The 22,114-nt window shown below is 37.5% G+C and overlaps 1 protein-coding gene and 1 long non-coding RNA gene across 2 annotated transcripts; both read right to left on the reverse strand.

Moving 5' to 3' along the window:
- Positions 1–10,228: 10,228 nt before the first annotated feature.
- Positions 10,229–11,581, reverse strand: LOC122278645 (UPF0481 protein At3g47200-like). Its single transcript, XM_043088826.1, has one exon. It carries the CDS (start codon positions 11,579–11,581, stop codon positions 10,229–10,231), a length of 1,353 nt encoding a protein of 450 aa, XP_042944760.1.
- Positions 11,582–20,999: 9,418 nt separating this feature from the next.
- LOC122278137 lies at positions 21,000–21,726 on the reverse strand. The gene is made up of 3 exons (XR_006229300.1): positions 21,639–21,726; positions 21,450–21,502; positions 21,000–21,085 (listed from the first exon to the last, which is right to left on the reverse strand). It is a non-coding gene; the product is annotated as an uncharacterized LOC122278137 (long non-coding RNA).
- Between the last annotated feature and the right edge of the window lie 388 nt (positions 21,727–22,114).

Below are 22,114 nucleotides of genomic sequence, written 5' to 3' on the forward strand. Positions count from 1 at the left end.
TCTCTCAAGATCTTTCCTTGTCTTAATCGTATCTTTCGTCTTTTTATTGATGCTCATTAATGTACCCAGTATATTATCACAAATATTCTTCTCAATATGCATTACATCCAAACTATGTCGCAACATGCAGGACGACCAATACGGCAAGTCAAAAAAAATACTACGCTTTGTCCAATTCAATTCTGCTATGCCTCGTTTTCTCTTGTTCTTTCCCCGACCTTTGCCAAAATTGTTCGCTGCCACATGTACCAATTGTTCCAGGATCTCTTCCCCAGACAACTCATTTGGCGCAATTCTATCTTCTACACGTCCATCAAACTTAGCGGATTCTGTTCTCCATGCATGATTTGTTGGTAGATAACGTCGATGACCCATGAAACACAACTTTTGAGAATATTTTAACCACTCACTAGTAGTTTCTTTATTACACGTCGGACAAGCTAACTTTCCTTTAGTACTCCAGCCGGAAAGATTCCCATATGCCGGAAAGTCATTTATCGTCCACATTACCGCAGCATGCATCTGAAAAGTTGTTGATGTGGATGCATCATAAGTTCTGACGCCTGCTTCCCATAACTCTTTCAACTCTTCAATCAACGGCTGCAAATATACGTCAATGTCATTCCCAGGTGATCTCGGGCCGGGGATAAGCAAAGTTAACAAAAAGTTGGGCGCCTTCATGCACCTCCATGGTGGAAGATTGTACGGAATCAACACTACAGGCCAAGTGCTATAACTTGTACTCATATTTCCAAAAGGGTTGAATCCATCAGTTGTGAGTCCGAGACGCACGTTCCTTGCTTCTATCCCAAACTCTGGATACTGATTATCGAAAGATTGCCACGCAAGTGAGTCAGCCGGGTGCCTCATAAATCCATCATTTTGAACTCTTTTCTCTTTGTGCCACTTCATATCGTGAGCTATTTTCTTACACATGTATAATCTTTGCAATCGGGGTTTCAATGGGAAATATCGCAATACTTTAACCGGAACGCTTTTCTTATCCTTCCACCTCGACTCTCCGCATACAAGACATGCTTGTTTCTCCTCGTTCTCATTCCAAAATAAAACACAATCATTCTTGCACGCATGTATGGACTTATACTCAAATCCTAATCCCTTTCTCAACTGTTTCGCTTCATAAAAGTTCTTCGGCAATGCAGATCCTTCGGGAAGCACTTCGTTAAATAAGTCTAATACCATGTTAATTGCTTTGGTTGACATTCCACACAATGATTTTATGTGAAGCAACCGCACAATAAACGACATTTTAGAATGTTTTGTACAACCTGGATAAAGCTCACGCTTTGCATCTTCCCACATTGCTGGAAAATTATCTGACTCATTCCGTCCCCCACTTGAGCCATTGTCATCAACCTCATCCATAAACATCCCAGCTCCAATGTCACTCAACATCTCCTCCATCTCATCTCGCTCATAATCATCATCCACGTTGTGCAAATTTTCCCGCTGACTGAATAAGTCATCCGCTGATTCAGCATACGGCTCACCATGCAGTACCCATCGAGTATAGCCCAAATCCATACCGTTCACAAATATATGACTTTCAGCTTCATCCAATCTTATCGCACACAAATTTTTACAACCTCGACATGGACACTTAATGTAACCACGACTATCAGCAGAGGCCTTTGCAAAATCAATGAAGACCCTTACTCCACGCGCATAGGGTATGTAATCTTTTCCAAGTCTATCGCGTAGACGCATCCAACTTTTATCCATTTCTAAAAACATCTAATTTTTTAGTAATTAAGGTAAAGTTAAATACACATGCATGTCATGATACATAATGTTCAAAGTACTCTTTCTCAAGGTAGTTGGTCCTATCCCATTCGAGATTATATTCTCCATATTGCACAAGTCTCGTCACTCTACTACTTTGAACGTTAGTAAAAATTTCGGCAGCACTTCCCCATAGTTCTCCAAGTATACATGTTCACATATAGGGATTATGACCCTAAGAACAGTATACCCGAAGAACAAATGAGGAAGACACCGAAACTTCATACTAAACGTTCAAAGTAGGAATAACGTTTATGTGCAATACGGATAATATAATCTCAAACTGTCCACACTGGACAATTCAGGAATTAATGTACACCTAAATGTACACTAATTCCCAAACGGGTCTAAGGTTATTTATGCAATGTTATACAATATCTAACAAAAAAGTCTACAAATAAATTAGCGCACATTGTTTGAATTATCCCGATGTACTAATAATATTTATATTATTAATGATTGATAACACTTAGAAATTATTTATAAACTTATGTAATTCCTAAGTTATTATATTATATGTCATTTATCAGCTATATAATATATAACACTACTATAAAATATCTTATAATTACTATTATAAGTTACTGATAACACTTATATTTTATTTGTTATTATATAGCATAAAATAACAAATTTTACTTATTTATTTCATATTTAATATAATATATAGCAAATTAGATTATAATTACTAGTTATACTATATATTGATAACACTTAATTGTTATAAGTTATTATATAATATGTACCAATTATTGCCAAAATTATTATAATTTTTATAATAATTTTTATAATTAAATAAGTAATTATTATTATAATTACTTATCTATTTCTTAGTAATCATTTTTTAATACTATACATTACATGATAATTATTATTATGGATTAATACTAATATACCCTATACTATATATTATTAGATAAAATATTTAGGATCATCAAGCTATTAGATTTTTAGGAATTATTATTTTATAATACTTATTTATATTATAATTTTAGTAATTCGATTTTTCTGCTATATACTATATAGTTATGCCTTATAATTGACACTTAGTAATATATGATAATTTATTATATTAGTTATTTAACTAATTATATATATAATAGTTTTAATTGTAATATTATAATTTATAATTATGGTTATTAATAATTCATCTCCATAATTTTTATTCTTACACAAATAATCACACTATTTATCTAACAAATAAATTGTTATATATATTCTTTTATCACAACAAATTACTAAAATAGACACATAAACTAACAAATAATTATTATTCAAAAACATACACTATACTAAAACATTATCACATTAAGAATAAACATATTCAATAACAATAATTTTTCTTTTTAATTCATCCAAACAACACAATCTATATCACAAATTAAATCCACAATAAAATGTAACAATATAGTTTAGTATATATACCTTGTGCTTTAAATAAATTATTCTTCAAAAATCACAACTTCTCAACAATTCACAACAAATGATCCTTCAAAAAATACACAATACTAGTTAGTTAAATATATATGAAATAAAACATTGAAATTATCATGTATATTACAAATAAAAAATGAGAAATATTATTTACCTTAATGCTTAAAACAATATTTCTAGAAAACTCTCTCTCACTATAACCCTCCACTTCTTCTTCACTTCTTCTCTTCTCTTCCCAGCTCCCTCTCTCTAAAACTCTCTCAGTCTCTCACTCTAACACGCACGGAGGAAAGCAGAAATGAATCTGCTTTCCCGTGCGTGAAAGTTTTATTTTCTGCTTGTTATGCAATTAACGTTCGGACGTTCATTAAAGTACGTTCGAACGTTTCATTTTACGTGCGAACGTTTAAGCATAAACGTCCGAACGTACAATAGTCCCGCCCACAAAATATATAATACGTTCGCACGTATTATTGTCATTCCTACGTATTCGTCAGTAACATTCGAACGTTTATATAGTACGTTCGAACGTACTGTGGAAATTTGGTTTAAGCGGGAAATTTCCCTCCGAATTTATTATAACGTCCGAACGTTTCACATGAACGTTCGAACGTAAAAATTATTATTTACATATTAAAATTTAGTATATTCCTCATAATATATTTATATATTAAATTATAAATTATAAAATATTAATTAATAAATAATTTGTACCAATTATAATATATATAACATAAGTATAATATAAGAACGTACTACATATATATTATAACCTTATATTAACTAATAATATAAAATATATATTATATTATAACTATAATATAATAAGTATATTATATATTATAGTTATAACAAGTATATTATAATATATTATATAGTACAAAAATTGTATATTATCCTAGTAATTAGTATAGTATACTTTAATATAGTATATCTAATAACTATATTAAAGTAATATAGTTATTAGATAATATAGTATAAATATTATATAATATATTATCTATATTATAGTCTATAATATAGTATTATTATTTATATAATATATTATCTATATTGTAGTCTATAATATAGTATAAGTAGTATATAGTATGTTAAACATACGTAATAACTATATAATATCGTATAATATTATATATAGTAAATATATAATAGATATAATATAGTACTAGTACTATGTTATATATACTACTTGTATATAATATAGTATATATACTACAAATATCGTAATATATAGTATACTATACATTACTATACATATATATATACTATATATATTATATACTATATATTACTATAGTTAATATATTACTATATATTATATAGTAGTATATAATGTTAATATATATAGTACATACTATAGTTATTATATAGATACTATAGTATATTAACTATAGTATTGGATAAATAAATAACTATATAATACTACTATATAATATATACTATATAATATTAACATTATATACTACTATATAATATATACTATATATATAAACATATTAAATAGTATTAAATATATATATATTAATATTATTACAATAATATATACAATAATATTATATAAGTATACACTAGATATAATATAATATATTAGTATATATAATATAATATATTAGTATATATAATATAATATATCATAACATACGTATATATACTATATCTATATACGTATATAATATAGTATACTATATTACTATATACTATATAATATAGGTTTCAATAATACGTATATAACACTATATACGTATTAAAACTACATACTATATAACAGTATATAGTATACACTATATAGTATATAGTGTAATATACTATATACTATATAGTATACACTATATACACGTACAACAGTATATAGTATACGCTATATACACTATTAACACTATATACTATATAATATACGTATATTATACGTATATAATATTATACATTATATGATATATAATATTACCTATCATATTATATAGTAATATATAGGTAATATAATATATATTATAATAATATATTATATAATATATATAATATAATATATAGTATAAAAACGTTCGAATGTTATAACTAAAACGTTCGGACGTTTTGATTGACGTCCGAACATATACGTTATACGTTCGCATGTTAACACAACGTCCGAACGTAAAAGTTATACGTTCGCACGTTTGATTCAACGTCCGAACGTAATCTACATAACGTTCGCATGTACATTTAACGTTCGAACGTTAATTAATTAACGTTCGAACGTTAACTGTATATAAGGCCAGGCACGACGGTTTCCAGGCCGTAACTTGTACGAAACCGGCCACCGAACTCAAACTCTCTCTTCCTCTCCGCCACGCAAGCCGCCGCAACCGTCGCCATCCTCCACCGCAACCGTCACTAAAAGGTAATGTGCCCTCTCCCTCTTCTATTTCCTTGCTTTTAATCGGTGGGTTTCAAAAATTCGAAACCCACCGTACCCGGTTATAAAACTTGCATTTTCGGCCACCATTCGCAGTAAATTGATAAAATAGGACCGTAGAAACATTCCCCACTGTATATAAATGCTTATTTTGGTTGTTTGTGGCTTCGAAACATGCGTTTCGAAGCTTTCGGTAATGGCTGAGTCGACTCAGCGATTACGTGTCGTAACGTTCGGACGTCACGACACAACGTCCGAACGTGCGACCTTTGGTATTCTTTACGTTCGCACGTTATATTGTAACGTGCGAACGTATTAGTTTCACGTGCGAACGTTTTTATCCAACGCTTTAACAGAACGTTGGATAAAAACGTTCGAACGTAAACCGTTGGTATTCTTCGGCTAGTAAGAATGTCCGAACGTATGACGGTTCAAATTCATTACGTCCGAACGTTTAGATAATACGTCCGGACGTAATGAACTCATTCGCACGTTTTTATCGAACGTTTGAATGAAACGTTCGATAAAAACGTCCTGTACGTATCATCTTTTTGTCGAACGTATCCTGACTAACGTGCGAACGTTCCTTCAATAACGTTCGAACGTTTCCTGTTAAAATATTTTTATATTGTTCCTTTTAAGTATTATTATTTTATATATTGAAAAAGTGAAATTATTTCAAAGTTTTACTGGCGAAATTATGTAAATTTATAATAGATGATATTTTAATTTTCTGTATAATCCATATATGTCATAATACGTATGTATCTGTGATTATAATCATTTTTTTTAAATGTTACAATTTATATATTTTTTTTAATTTTCAGGATATGGCTCAGTATATGACGACAAGGAAGCGAGGGAGGGATGGAGGCAATCCGGACATTGCTCGACTGGGGGCACGAACTGTTATGGGGGAACGAGAAATTCTCATTAATGAGTTTGATGAGCTCAGCTGGGAGCAGAAGACGCTGAGAGACGTCTTCGTCACCAGAGGCTGGGGCCCCATATGCACATTGAGGGGAAAGATTTACCCCACAATGGTTCGAGAGTTTTACATTGGGATGGCCACCATGCCTAACGATGCATCATCCCATACTCTCAGTGTACGCGGTGTACAGTTTCAGTTCTCGGCAGATGTTCTCGCTGACTTACTCCAGATTCCGCGTATACTACCTGAGTCGACAGCTGCTCAGGCTGATGACATAGCAGCTGCATTTTCCCCGGGCATATTCGAGGCAGATCCAACCGCTTCTGCTTCATCTTCGGGCCCTGTTGAGTTTATGCCCAGTCATGAAGAAGATCGACCCGAGGGCGATCCTATTGCTGCTGAGGTTGGTGACGATGAGCGGGACCAGGATTTCTACATCCTCACTGGCACGGACCGCACAAAGCTCGATAGGCCGAACTCCTTCAGCCAGAATCAGCTGCTGCCTTTCTTTCGCATGTTGCACATTTTTGTTGCAACAAATGTAGACCCGGTGGCACATAAGAGCACATTCAGTCGGGCTCGTGCACAGTTCCTGATTGGCTTGGCACGTGGTGAGCCCATTGACTTGCCCCTTGTTATATTTGAGCGGATCCGTTACGAGGCCAGCATCGTTACCACGGATAATCTCCCGTACGGAGTCATCATCAGCCGCTTATTACTAGCCCGGGGAGTGCCACTCCAGGCGGAGGAGATGGTGATAAACCAGATGAGCCCTATCGACATAACCACACACCGCCGGAGCATTGCACAGGGGAGAGGCTCAGCTCGGCGTCAGTCTGGTCCTACGCCAGATCTTGTTCCCCCGACTGAGTCTGGGGCCGATGTTGCTCGCCCGTCGGCGAGTACTAGTCAGCAGCCGGGAGTTACATCTGCTGGGGATGTGCGACCTGCTTGGGTTGATACAATGATGACAGATATGAAGGCGCATATAGACCGACAGATCGATAGACAGATTGCACATATAGATCAGGCTGTCGCACATCTTGCACATCATGTAGATGTGCTAAACAATAAGGTTGAGACATTGACTGAGGAGTTTCGATCTTTTGTAAACCAGCAGTTCTGAAAGTGATTTGTAAAAATTTATCATTCGAACGTTTTTTATTTTCGACATATGTAATGGACACAAATATTTAATGTATGTATTGTGTAGCTTAATTTCTACTCTTAATTTTTTTTAATATAACGTTACTCAACCTTACTATTAAAAAAATATATATTATGGTTAATTTATGTAATTTAACATATAACGTTCGAACTTTATCACATTAACGTTCGAACATTAGCGCTAATATATTCACGTTCGCACGTAATAAGTTAAAACGTTCGAACGTTCGCGCTAAATTTTTTTACGTTCGCACGTAAATATACATAACATTCGAACGTTACTGTGACGTGCGAACGTATTATGTAAAACGTCCGAACGTTTTGAAATTCTTGCCCAACATTTAGTGACAGTTCTCACAAACCGTCACAATAAATACCTTTTAGTCACAGTTTAGAAACCGTCACTATTTATAATCTGTCACTAAAAGCCATATTTGTTGTAGTGTTTAAAATTTACCTCCCTAACTAAATAAAAAAAAAAATTCTATTTATCCATGTTAGCCTCTTGTTCATTATCCTCAAAATATTCATACATAATAAATTAGTGGCACCCTAAATTCTCATATAATCTGCCAATTCCTAATAAATTATTATGACCCAGAATTTTCATCGTTATGTGTAGCCGACCTTGACATGTTGCGTTCCCCTCAAATCCTGTGTAAAACTTCCATCAAATAGGTTCATACCTTCGATCGCCAACTTAATTCACACCCAGAATCTAAAAGGACGCAAGATGGTCAAGCTTGTTACTAAAAAAATAAAACGAGGAACAGGTCAAAAAACGAAAAACTCATCGACGTGTGAGGATGGGATCGGAGTCGTATATATGTCTCTTGACTTCTAATTAAGAAACCATGTTTTGATTCACACACACACACACGTATATATACCAGGTTTGCCATATTTGCTATTACCAATTTAATAATTATTTTTTATAATTAACAAAACTCTAAAATATTTTCACATTATCTATAGTTCATTATCATATTGAGAGTTATTATTTTTCTCTTAATTTTTAGTCCTAATTCACATGCATTTTGAAGAGCATTATATTTTTCCATATAAAAAATGCAACAACACTTTCACCTTAACATACGTGCCTTGCATAGTCTAACCAATACATGATTGTGCAAAAATTTAGCCCTTGTTAGGTATCACCAAGCAATTAGGCAACTTGACTGACACATTGCTCAAAAATTTCGAGTACCACAATAAAATAGACCTTACGCAAGATCACCAAACAAATCTAGTCTGACATACACACTGATCAAAAATTTTGAGTATCGTTATAAAAATATAAGCATTACTTAGGATTATCGAGCAAGACCAGTTTGACCAACATATTGCTCAGTAATTCCAAGCATTGCTAGAAAATGGGTCATTTATCAAGATTACTTAATAGGTCCAATTTGACGGCCGATACATTAGTTGGTAATACCGAACAACACAAGAATTTAATCCTTGCTTGGGATCACCAAGAAAATCCGACTGAAAAGACACACTGCTCGAAAGTTATAAGCATCACAAGAAAATGTCGCACATCTTGCCCATCATGTAAATGTGCTAAACAATAAAGTTAAGACATTGATTGAGAAATTTCGATTATTTGTAAACCAACAGTTCTTAATGTTCTTTGTAAAAATTAATCATATTTTATTTTTGACATATGTAATGGACAATATTATTTAATGTATGTATTGTAGCTTAATTTCTATTCTCAATTTTCTTTAATATTAACTTATACAATCTTAATATTAAACAAATATATATTATAGTCAATTTCTGTAAATATAAATTAACATCTAACGTTCGAACAGCTATAACGTTTGAATGTTGGCACTAAAAATTTTCATGTTCGCACGTAAATAGACATAACGTTCGAACGTTAATACGACGTTTGAACAAAATAATTGATACGTTTGAACGTTAAAAAAATCATACCCAATATTTAGTGATAGAAAATGCATTTTAGTGACAGTAGAGAGACCGTCACAATTTCTAAACCGTCGCTAAAAAACATTTTTATTATAGTGCACGATATCAAAACAAACGGTCTGACTTTTTTTGAACATGCCATGAAACCTTACAGTAGTAAAGCCTAGGCGTAGAATTGTTAAAAATCCATGGAGAAATACGCAAAGGTTTTCTAGGATATTTGAAGAACTCCCAATAACGTAAGGCTTACAGATAAAGACTTGATCAATGGAAAGACAAACACACGTACTCTTACCCTGATTACGAGTGCCAGCTGAAAGAGATAACACGTTAATAGTCCTTAAAAGAAGCAAACGACAAGATGTAAAAGTAAAACAAGCACACTAGAAGACTTATACCATGATGATCAAACAGCTAAACGGCTGACTAACTTATCTGCTAATCAAGCACACCGCGTACAATTACTTGAACATGATCTAGCTTCCCATACGGACACCTTTGTAGCTGGTCATGGAAGACATGCACTGCGTGCACGTAACAGACGGATCGAGTAGGAGAAATTCAGCCCATTATTTAGGATTCACATAAGCGTAGATGGTGTAGTAGGTCTGCAAGAAGGTTAACACTAACAGCACACCGGCTGCCAATAACGAAATGAATGACCATGGCGTATTAAAGTACCTATGCTTGAACCCCGTCCATTGCACTTTCCACTTGTTATCATAACGTTGCTTTACCTTTTCGAAAAAGTTGTATAAATAAAACTGATCGGTTTCAACATCCATATCCTTCCCCAACTTGTTGATGAATTGCACGACCTCGCTGTTCTTCCCAACATAACTGTCAATGATGTTGCGTTCGTAAAGATACTCAGCGTCCTTGGCTGTGTTTACTAAGCAGTCCAAGAAATAGGCGTAAACTGTGATGTGCTTGGAGCTTTGCTTGTGCAACTGCTCGAATGCTCGACAGTTCACCACGAAAGAGTGCATGAAGTAGTCGACTGTTATTTTGGGCATCTTAATCACTCCGTTCTCGAATTTCACAGCCAAGAAGCTGTCGGCCTCCTCACGCTGTTTGATCTTAATCCCTGTTTTGAGGAGTTTCGTGATGCAGTATATCACCGGTACTGTTTTTTTCTCCTTTGGTGGCTGATCTAGATCGGGGGTGATAAAACTTCCCCGAACCAAGTCCAGCAAATGCAAGCTGCTGTTGAGAAGCCCGCTCATCTTTTTGAGTTCTTCATCGGATCTTCGCATTACCTTGTTAAAGAATCTCAAAGCAAGCAAGGACAAAGGATAGTTCTCATCAGGCATTTTGGAATTTTTATATAACTTTTTCAGAACAACAAAGGGGATCTGATTCTCAAGCAGAAGAAGATCCCCGTAGAAATATGGTATTGCCCATGCCACGGCGGAAATAGGGTGATCACTCAGATCATCAGACTCGGGCTGTCTCTCTTTTCCAAGTACTCGAAACAATTCTAATATAAAACAACCATCAACAATCAGCATTTTGAGGAACGTCTCGGACACGAACTCAATCTTTTCTGAGTAAAAACCTCTGGCTTGAGCTTCGAGTGGGCGTATAATTTCCATCAAGTCGCCCAACCGTTTTTGAGTGTTGGAAACCAGAATGCTGTAGAACTTCCGCTTGTGCTCTTGTATCACTTGGAGGCGTTCATGTTTGTTGTAGTTGAAGTGCCCGATGGAGACGACGCGGGGCTCGTACCATGTCTTGCCGTTGATCGCGCGGATTGTTTCGGGAACACGGTAGATGCAGCAATTCTGTGTAGAAGTATCGTCTGAGACCCCACTTTCCAAGTCATGAAAAGGTTCCACATCCTCACTCGCCAAGGATTTTTTCCCTTCTTTCCCTTTTTTCCTTGTTACAACTGGTTTTATTTTTGGAGTAACCTTGACCATCTTGCCTGCCGCCTGGTTTGGATTCTGGGTGTGAAGTTGGCGATCAAAGATATGAACCTATTTGATGGAAGTTTTACCGAGGATTGGAGGGGAACATGACGACATGTCGAGGTTGGCTACACAACGATGAGAATTCTGGGTCACAATAATTTATTACGAATTGGCAGATTGTATGAGAATTTAGGGTGCCACTAATTTATATTATCTCAATCACTCCGTTCTTGAATTATAACTAGATAAATTTTAAATTTTTAATGCATGAGAGCATCCATTATCCATTCTATTTTTGCATGTGTTGAGGGTCCCGTGGAGTTATTACTAGGAACGTTATTGGATGAGAAATTGACTTCAATTGACATGAAGGATTTAGAAAATTATTTAATAGGTACCAAACTAATGACAATATTTTTTATGGCTCTGATTTTAGTACGAGTCACTCCATAATTGTTTCTCATATTTTCATGGGACCTTGAGGGGAACATGTCGAGGTAGGGATTTAGGAGTTAGGAGCATCTTTATTCTAGGGTCCCACAAATTTATTGTGGGGAACATTATTCGATGATCAGAAATTCACTTCATCTTTAGGATACCTAAAGATGATTATGCACATATAACAAGGACAATATCTTTTATGACTTTTGATTTCATCTCTCAACTTGTTAATATATAACGTGTTTCGTAGCCCGAGCTGTACCATGATGGCTCAACGTCAAAGCCTGCAACAAAGAAGGAAGATGGGCTCCGGTGAGGTTTGGGATCCCTCTAATACCAAAGTCAAATAAAGCTCTTGTAGGTGGTGAAGTGAAACAAAGTAAAAAGGGAGAAGAGTTTTTTTTCAGAGAGCTTTCCCCCTGGGAGGGATTGGGGTATTTATACCTAGATTGAACTTAGTTTTCGAAGGAAATTGTGGGGTGTTAGGCCGTGCTTGGGTTAGACCTGCCACCAATACCACTATCATGGCAACGTGTCAGACCAAAGTCGTGTTGTCCTTCAGTGCCTTAGGCATCACGTCGTTGCGTGCGCAGGCTCCCTAACACGCATTAAATGCAGCTTGGTCCCTGGCCAAGTTCGCCTATTATTGGTTATGCCTAGCCGCCTAGGCTTAGGGGTAGGCGTTTGTCTTGTACTTTCTTGCAGGGCTTGGTTGGCCACTCGAGTCTCAGGTGATCCCTACTTGGGGTGGATTATTTGGCTAGGTCAGGCCTTGTGCTCGGGTCTCTCTAGATGGGTAGGTGTATCACGGGCTCAACACTCGACCTTTCAACTCTGAGCCCCTGGCATGACTTAGCTCTTACCAAACGGGTCCAGGGCCTTCTCATTCTTGCGGCCCAATCCTTCCAGGAAGGGGCCCTCCTCACAGTATGCTACAAATTCTTACCACAAAAGTGTGCTGGAAAATCAATGTACCTCAACCTATCTTCTTCAAACACGTACCTCGCGACCAATTAAGATTTAGAGGAGAGGCCTTTGGACTTTAGAAGCCTCTTCAGTTTGCGATGGTTAGGGTCAACCCGTCGCCTTCCTTTGTTCCATGCTACCAATTGGCCCATGCCCTCCATGTGCTCTTTACTGGTTCCCCTCCCATGTTTGTGCCTACACCTGTCGATTGGGTACCCCAAGGCCACTTGTCTTCTCCATAGGCTCACATGCTTCCTTGAGTCTCGCGATTTATTGGACTGGCAGGGTGGGACCCCCACGTCCTGGGCTGCATTGGCCTATGTCTCCCACACGTCTAACACGACGTCTCCTACTTGGGCCGGATTGTGCTGATTGGGGTGCATAAGCTGTTAGGCTGGCGTCATTCAATGCCAAGCTCCGTTTTGTTTCCCATGCCCTTCGGTTTCACTCTGCTATTTAAACCCCCCATTTCTCCTTCTTCGTCATTGTTGTCTCCCTTCCTATGTGTTTCTGCTGCTCTTTTCTCTCAAGCCTTCTTCACCCTTCGCATTTTCCTTGCCGTCGATCCTTCTCTCTTCTCCCATCGTGCTTCTCTCCTTTTCCAAACCTCCCTTCGCCTTTGTCCCATCCTCTGTTTACTGGAATCCTCTCTGTCACTATCCTCCTTTTCACTTCTCGCACTTCCTTCATCGTCTTCCTCTTATCACTTTCAGTTGCTTCCATGGCCCCAAAAGCTTCCTTCAAGCCTAAGCCCCTTTATTTCGCAAGGAAGGATTGGGTGTCGACAATCACCCTCATGGACCTTCAGGTAGTTTGTTCAAAGTATAGTTTCCCTACCTTGGTGGTCGTTGAGGTTCCCAGGGAGGCAACATGTGGTGGACCCCGACAGGATGGCATCCCGTGTAGAGCTTTACCCTCTAATGTTCGTGAATGGTCTGCGCCTCCCATTTTACCATCTGGTCCATGAAGTCCTCAACTTTCTAGGGTTGGCCCCTGCACAGCTTCATCCAATGCCTAATGACTTCTGGTGTCTAGTTGCATTTTCTACAGGAGGGTGCTCAGTTCAACTATGGAGGAGTACCCCGACTTGATTACTTGGGAATTCTTGTCTGTTTACCATGTGAATTGCCTCGACGAGAGCATGTGCAGTTTCCAGGCATGCATTCCTGGGTGGAAGATTGCCACCCTTGAGCAGTGACACTCGAGTATGAAGGATTGGCCCCAGAAGTATTTCTTTGTGTCGGGCTTGGGATGGGAGTACCCTGCGGGAGAGGAGGTCCACCAAGAGTACCTGGTTCTAGCGATTTGGGCATTTCTGCCTTCCTCCCAGAGCCTTTGCATGAGGTTGATCAGAGGAAAGAGGCCAGGCTGGACACCGTGATAACTTGGGTGAAGGCCCACCCGGTCGAGTCGCACACCAACATGGCTCTCTTTGACGACAACATTTAGAACTACATGTTTGCACCCAATCACTTATACGTGATCAATCAGGACTTCTTGGGCGAGATCCTATCGCCTCGAGGCTAAAAGCGCTTGATCGGCTCCTCTAACGGCAAGGGAAAGTGGCTGAAGGTATGTCATGATCCACCTCAGGGGACTTCTGGTGGCAAAGCCGGGGGGTCCAACGGTAAAGAAGGTGTCTCCCAGAGTGGGATTGGGGAACTAGGGAGCCATGTTGCGGCATCCTGAGACCAAGGAGTTTAGGGATAAGGGTGCCAAGAGTCCATATGCAAAGAAATCCCAGTCACTTCCACCTAAGGGAGCACGTCTTTCCCAAGTAGGTCACACTTTGTAGTTGGGGCCTCTTCTTCTTCAGTAGGCCCCTGCTCTGCCGCCACTGCTCCATTCGTCGATCCACTATTCACATTTGTGGAGGAAGAGGACGGATGTGACCTTTAGGCTACTTTCTTCAACTCCTTCATGCATTCCGCCACTCGCGAGATTGGTATGGTGGAGCCGTTCATGTCTTTCAAAGACACTTTGAGGAAGGAAATTGTCTATGAGGCTTCATAGGCTACCTCTGGAGCTGGGCGTCAGGAATAAGATCAAAAAGTCTCCCTTAGCGCTTTCCCTACCGTCTTAGGGGCCAAGAGCCAAGAAGAAGAAGAAGAAGAAGAGCTCTTCGATGCCTCCTCAACTACTGCTGGGGTCAGGGGTTAAGAGGAAGAGCAGGGCTGGAGTCGACCCAGAATGAGTTTTGGGAGCTCCGACGAGGGAGCCCTCAGTTGTTAGGTAGCGCTTGAAGCTATAGCTTAGGCACTTCGAGATCAATCGGGAGGTCCAACAACAGAGAGCTCTACTGTGGCAGGAAGGGATCAAGTCGAAGCTCTTTCAAAGGAGGCAATTCAAAGGAACCACGACATCATGGATCAGGATATATAAATCCTGACTATGAGGTCTTGTTGGGACAAACCAATACTTTACGGAGATCAGATCCTGGATTATGAACACCCACGCCATCCAGGACACGGCTTGGGCGTAAGGCTGTCTGGAGGGCCTCGAATGGATGTGTGAGAACTTGCTCTCAGACCCCGGGCTAGATCTGCATACCCTAAGCCTGACCTCCCTTCCTCCGAACCCCAAGTGCAAGCCTAGGTCAGGAACTACGGGAAGCCAGGATATCCCCCGTTCACTCTCAAAGCTCTTTCTGCTTTTCAATGATGGACTCCGGGCCCCTTTGTAAAATCCTTGTAAAAATTTCCTTTGTCCCTACGCTTGTAAAATTTGCACGTTGTGTATATACAAATATGAAAGTGTTTTCCTTCCAACTGTCTGTGTCTTACTTGTTGCAAGCTTTCTTCTTCCTTTTCTCCCCTCTTTCTTTTTTTCGCTTGGCTTCGAGTTGGCGCCTTGGTCATGTGAACTTGGCAAGAACTAGGGAGTTGTTGCCTAGCCTTGAACCACGATGAGTCTAGGGACTCGACTTTATTGAGTAGGGGGTTGGTGAGTCTATGTACTTAACCTCACCCCACAACGAGTCTATGGACTCGAATTGTCTTGGTCATGAGGCTTTGACAAGGGCTTAGGAGTTGTGGCCCAGCCTTGACCCCGTGGTAGGTTCAGGGCCTCGACTTTGTTGAGTGGGGGATTAGTGAGTCTAGGGACTTGGCTTTACCCTTAATGAGTCTAGGGACTCGAATTATCTTGGTCATGAGACTTTGACAATGGTTTAAGAGCTATGGCCTGGCCTTGATCCCACTGCGAGTCTAGGGACTCGGCTTTGTTGAGCGAGGGATCAACGAGTCTAGGGACTTGGCCTTACCCCTTAGCGAGTCTAGGGACTTGAATTGTCTTGGTCACAAGACTTTGATAAGGGTTTGGGAGTTGTGGCCTATCATTGACCCTGCGGCGAGTCTAGGGACTCGGCCTTGTTGAGCGGGGCATCAGTGAGTTTAAGGACTTGACCTTATCCCGTAGCAAGTCTAGCGACTCAAATTATGTTGGTCGTGAGGCATTGACAAGGGCTCGGGAGCTGTGGCCCGGCCTTGACCCTGCTGTGGGTTTAAGGACTCTACTTTGTTAAGGAGGGGATCGTTGAGTCTTGGGACTTGACCTTACCTTGCAGTGAGTCTAGGGACTCGAATTGTCTTGGCCACGAGGCTTTGACAAGAGTTCAAGGGCTTTGGCTTGGCCTTGACCCCACTACGAGTTTAGGGACTCGGCTTTGTTGAGTGGCAGATCGGTGAGTCTAAGGATTCGGCCTTACTCTGTAGCGAGTCTAGGGACTCGAATTGTCTTTGTCACGAGGCTTTGACAAGGGCTCGAGAGCTATGGCCAGGCCATGCCCTGCACCGAGTCTAAGGATTCGGCCTTACTCTGTAGCAAGTTTAGGGACTCGAATTGTCTTGGTCGCGAGGCTTTGACAAGGGTTCGGGAGCTGTGGCTGAACCTTGACCCTGCGACTAGTCGAGGAACTCGACTTTGCTAAGCGAGGCATCGACGAGTCTAAGGACTTGGCCTTAACCCTCAGCAAGTCTAGGAACTCGAATTGTCTTGGCCGTAAGGCTTTGATAAGGGCTCAGGAGCTGTGGCTTGGCCTTGACCCTATGGCGGGTGTAAGGACTCGGCTTTCTTGAGCAGGGGATCGGCAAGTCTAAGGACTCGACCTTACCCTGCAGCAAGTCTAGAGACTTGAATTGTCTTAGTCACAAGGCTTTGACAATGGCTCAGGAGCTGTGGCTTAGCCTTGACCCCGCGGTGAGTCTAGGGATTTGGATTTGTTGAGGGGAGGATCAACGAGTCTTGAAACTTGGCCTTATCCCGCAACGAGTGTAGGGATTTGAATTATCTTGGTCACGAGGCTTTGACAAGGGTTTGAGAGCAAACCCTTATGGTTGGACCAATTTTTTGTATATGTTAAAGGACATAAAAATTATTGGATGGTCTTGTTTTTAAATAAATCTTACCATATTGTGTTATTCCTAAAAACAATCGCACATGAATCTAATCCAAGCATGTCATCATAGCACAAGGGGATGACCCAAAGAAATCTCAAAGGTAAAAATGTAGTTTTATATAAGAGACAAAATAATTTAATTACGGAAAAATAGATAATAAAAAAAAGATGATAAAAGAAAGTGACACTAATCATTTAAATGAAAAACTTGGTAATTTTACCTTCCAAACAAAAAATATTTTTGAACCTTATGGACAAAAAGGTAGCACATCAAACATAAACTTCAAAGGAAAAATTAAAAAAATAGGTAATTTTATCCATCAAACACATTAAAACCTCAAGGACAAAAAAATAATTTTCTCAACAGACACAGACCTCAAGGACAAGGAAGTAGTTTTTCCATTTAACTCAAACTACTATTCATACTATTAGAATACAAATTGTGAAAGAAAACGGAGAGACAATGGTGGCAAACAAATTGTTCAAGACAAAAAAAAGAAAGAGTAATGATAGAGCCCCCAAAAAGTACATACTTATTTTGAATTGAATTTTTTTTATTTAATGATTAATAAAGTATTTTTTAATAATTTTTTATTTTTTATTTTAAAAATGTTTAAATGGGTTTAAAAAATATTTAAAAAAATAGAAACAGATATAAAAAAATAAAAATAAATTGTTTACGCGTTAAAAAAAGTGGCCATAGCAAAACTCAAGCAATGCGCGGCTAGCAGGGACAAACACGTAATTAACAAACCTAAAACAAATTTCACCGTTCACATGCCCAAAGACTTTTGTATGATGGTAAGAGATATGAAAATTTAGGGTCCCACTAATTTATTAGGTTGGAACATTATTAAATGAAAAGTTGACTTTATTTTCAGGATAATGGACAAGAAGTTAACACGCATGGATAATAAGAAAATGTTTTTTTGTGTCTTTGATTTCATTATCCAAAGTAAGTACAGTACTGTATTCATTTTAAAAATAATAGATTTTTTAATAAAAAGTTAATTATTTTATTTAAATTTCATATTTACTCTTTTTCAATTAAATATACAGTGCTTATTCATTCTATAATTATAAATATAGTTTGTAATTGCTTTTATTTTCACATGAACTTGAGGGAAACGTGTCACATTGTCAAAGTAGGGGAGTTTTCAGGAGCATCTTTATTCAAATTTAGGGTCCCGCAAATTTATTAGGGGTAACATCATTAGATGAGAAGTTGACTTCATTTTTAGGATACTTAACAAAGAGATAATATGATGTACACAATATATTTTTATGGGATCACTGCTATTTTCACATGGACATGGGTTTGAAGGGACGTGTTCTTGTACCTATTATCCCAGCTATTTGCGCTCGTAGCTGTTTTCTATAATTATTTGCACATCCGTGTCCTATAAGACAATCTTAATTGATCTTCTCGTAATCTCACTTATATTCTCTATTGCTTTAGGGTGGGGCGGAATTAGGGATTTTTTGTTAAAGGCCAACCGATATAAATATAAAAGTATATAAGCTTTTGTAGTACTCCATTTAAATGAGTATACGTGTATTACCAAAGATCTATTTAAAGACTTGAAGTAAAAAATCAATATCGTAATCGTTCAAAATGGATTAAATAATAAAAAATTAACATTGTCCTACAAATCCATCGTAAAAGCACAAATAAATGATAAAAGCTAAGAAAACAAAAAATAACCTTCTTTGTTGAGTTTATAAAGATAGGACTAGCCATGAGATACATGCTTCCTCAATATGTAATTGTTAACTCGATGGTACATAGATTTTAACAAAACTCAATCAACATCAACTAGCTAGTAGAAGACAGCTTGAACGAGAAAGTGTTAACAAATAGGAAAAATGAGGTTTTAAATATACCGAATTGCTTGTAAGAAAAAGATTGAGAAATTTTCTTGCCTATTATCATATGTGGGAAAAAAAAAAAAAAAAATCAATGGGAGAATGTGAGATTTTACTAATGACCAAAAACTAGATGCAAGTATGAAAATATTCTTGAAAAATTAAAATTAAGAAACTTGGAGAACTAAGTGCTAAGTAAGATTTTTGAAAATTCATGTGGTGTCAAACCGTTTTTATATTGTTTTCAAAAATTCTGGTGGGTCACGCCCTAAATGTAGTTCTGCCCTGCTTTAGGGGTTGAATGGTGCATTATAAATAAATATTCTTCTATATATATATATATGGGAAATACTTAGGCCACCGCTGGTGGCTCCCGTTCTGGCCCTTTTTGTTTCTGTTTTTTTTTTCTTTTTCTTAATGATTAAGAAAAAATTGTTTAATATTATTATAAATTTTTATTTTTTTTAAATATTTAAAAGTATTAAAAAATGATTTGAAAAAAAAAAATTCTAGAACCTAGCAGTGGCTCTAGCATGACCCTATATATATTTATATATATATTGAGAAAATGCTTGTATTTTTCCAATGACTCTTGTAAAAGAGGAAGAATACAAGAAGAAATATCCTCCAATACAATGAGAGAATTATTTAGACCCAAGGCATGTTTTCTAGGAGCATGAGCAACTCTATTGTTATTCCATCCAGTATACTTCACTGTCAATATCATACTAGTACTAGTTCTATATTCTTTAGAACTTGTGAGCCCCTGAACTACTTGAAAAGAGTCTCCTTCCAATATAATATCTCTAAAGCCCAAGTCTTGACAAAAAATTATAGCTTGGAGAGAAACTATTGCCTTAGCCATTAGGGGGTTAGGGAACAAGTCCCTATTCATCCTCAAAGTGGCCGGCCTTGATAGTGCCCTCTCAATCACGTATAATAGCTGCTATCCCCACCTTATAATGAATATTATCCAGAGCAGCATCCTAATTTAACTTGAAAATATCTTTTTTTTTTGGGGTGGGGGTTGGGGGGGAGGGTGGGGCCTGCCATGCATCACTTATTGCCCTACTAGACTTGGTCTACCTGAGGGTTTAGAGGAAAGTCTAAATTCAAAGATTAGGTCCTTAGCTTGCTTCAATAGTTTAGAAGGATGAGTAAATTTATCATTGAAAATGTAATCTTTTCTTGTCTTCCATATCAACCAACAATCAACAGCAAATTCCTCCATATCAGACTGATTCAAAGTAGCAAACCACTTATCCACTTGTTCTTTCAAGATCTGGCTGTAGGTGCGTTCAACCGGATCCGGATCCGGATATCCGGCCATAATCGGATCCGGATCCAGGTTCTAAAAACCAGGCGGTTATCCGCCCGGATTCCAATCAGGGCGGATATCCGGGTTTAATCCGGATATCCGGATTATAACCGGATATTCAGTTTTTTGAAAATTTTACCTTAAAACCCGGATATCCGGGTTTTTTGTTTTTTTTTTCAAAGACTTTAAAACTCTTAAAAATAAAAATAAAAATCTGATATCTTGTTTCAATCTCAATGCAAAACAGAAATTTACAAAGAACAAAATAAAACATAAATTTACAAAGAATAAAATAAATAATAATACATTATAACTAATTAAACTAATATAATGCTGCTACTATTTCAAAAAAAAAAAATTACAATGAGGAACCAAATCAGGTCCAAATCAGCATCAATCTGGACTTTAGGCTATCTTCATCTATCAGGTCCAAATCAACATCAATCTGGACTTTAGGTGAACCTTTTGTGGCCTTCTTGGTAGCAAACGAGGAACCAATCTTCCAAGAAGGTTTCTTAGCCTTGACCTGGGCAAAGAGGACACCAAAATTCAACTGACTAGCCAAACAACAATGTTCAAGAAACTATATAATCAATGTTCAAGAATTTTTTAGACTTTCATTTTACAATAAAAGACCTAACTCAGAAGACCCATTAATAGAGCTTAGTTGAAACAAGGTGTGTAAAAGCAACTTCAGCCTCTTCTCTATTAAAAAATATCATTCAATCCAAAAGTTATGTTTTGGTGATTTAAGAAGGTAAAAAAGACTAATAGATCAAACCGAGAATGTGGTCATACAATCAAACGGAGAAATTTCAAGGTAAAAACAAGAACAAAAGAGAATCATGCATCATTTGACAAATAGCGCCATCACAACAAGAGAGACAAACCTTCCCCTATGTCTCCTGTAGTTTGCTGAAAATCTAGGCTTGCATTGAGGTTGCTGTGAGAGAAAATGGGTGAAAATAGGTGAAAAATCAGTCCAATATGATATTATTCAGAATTAGAAGCTACAAGTGATTAGATATAAACCAATAACTTCTGGTTTAGGAATTGAAAGGGTGGGTGAAGGAGCATACCTCAGAGAGTCCAGCAGCATACAGATAACTTCAAATTTTTTATTATGATATTTGAGCACCCTAATGAAGGCTCACTAGCAGATGAATGGACTCTTTGATCTGAAGAATAAACAAGACGAACAATTCCTGGAAAAACTAATGACGGGTCTGCAAGAAGAATTATACAATTCAGCAATGCAAAGTACTAAATTAAACCATTGTGCACTAACAAATATAGCAGCAAGTAAGTTTCATGCAAGATCACATTGCCCAAAACAGATAGCTATACTAACCTATCATTGGAAGCAAACTAGATAGCTATACTAACCTATCAACAGCATTTCTTCGCTACAAAACATTCCCAGAAGCAATTTGCTCAAGAACTTTTTGAACGCACTGACTATCTCTGCTCCTGGTAAATCATTAATACAATGAGATTTTAAACAGAACAGACTATAAATTTGTTTCTGCCACAAAGTATTAGAATATAAAAAGAA

This window comes from Carya illinoinensis, chromosome 10 (genome assembly GCF_018687715.1).
Source record: "Carya illinoinensis cultivar Pawnee chromosome 10, C.illinoinensisPawnee_v1, whole genome shotgun sequence".
NCBI lineage: Eukaryota > Viridiplantae > Streptophyta > Magnoliopsida > Fagales > Juglandaceae > Carya > Carya illinoinensis.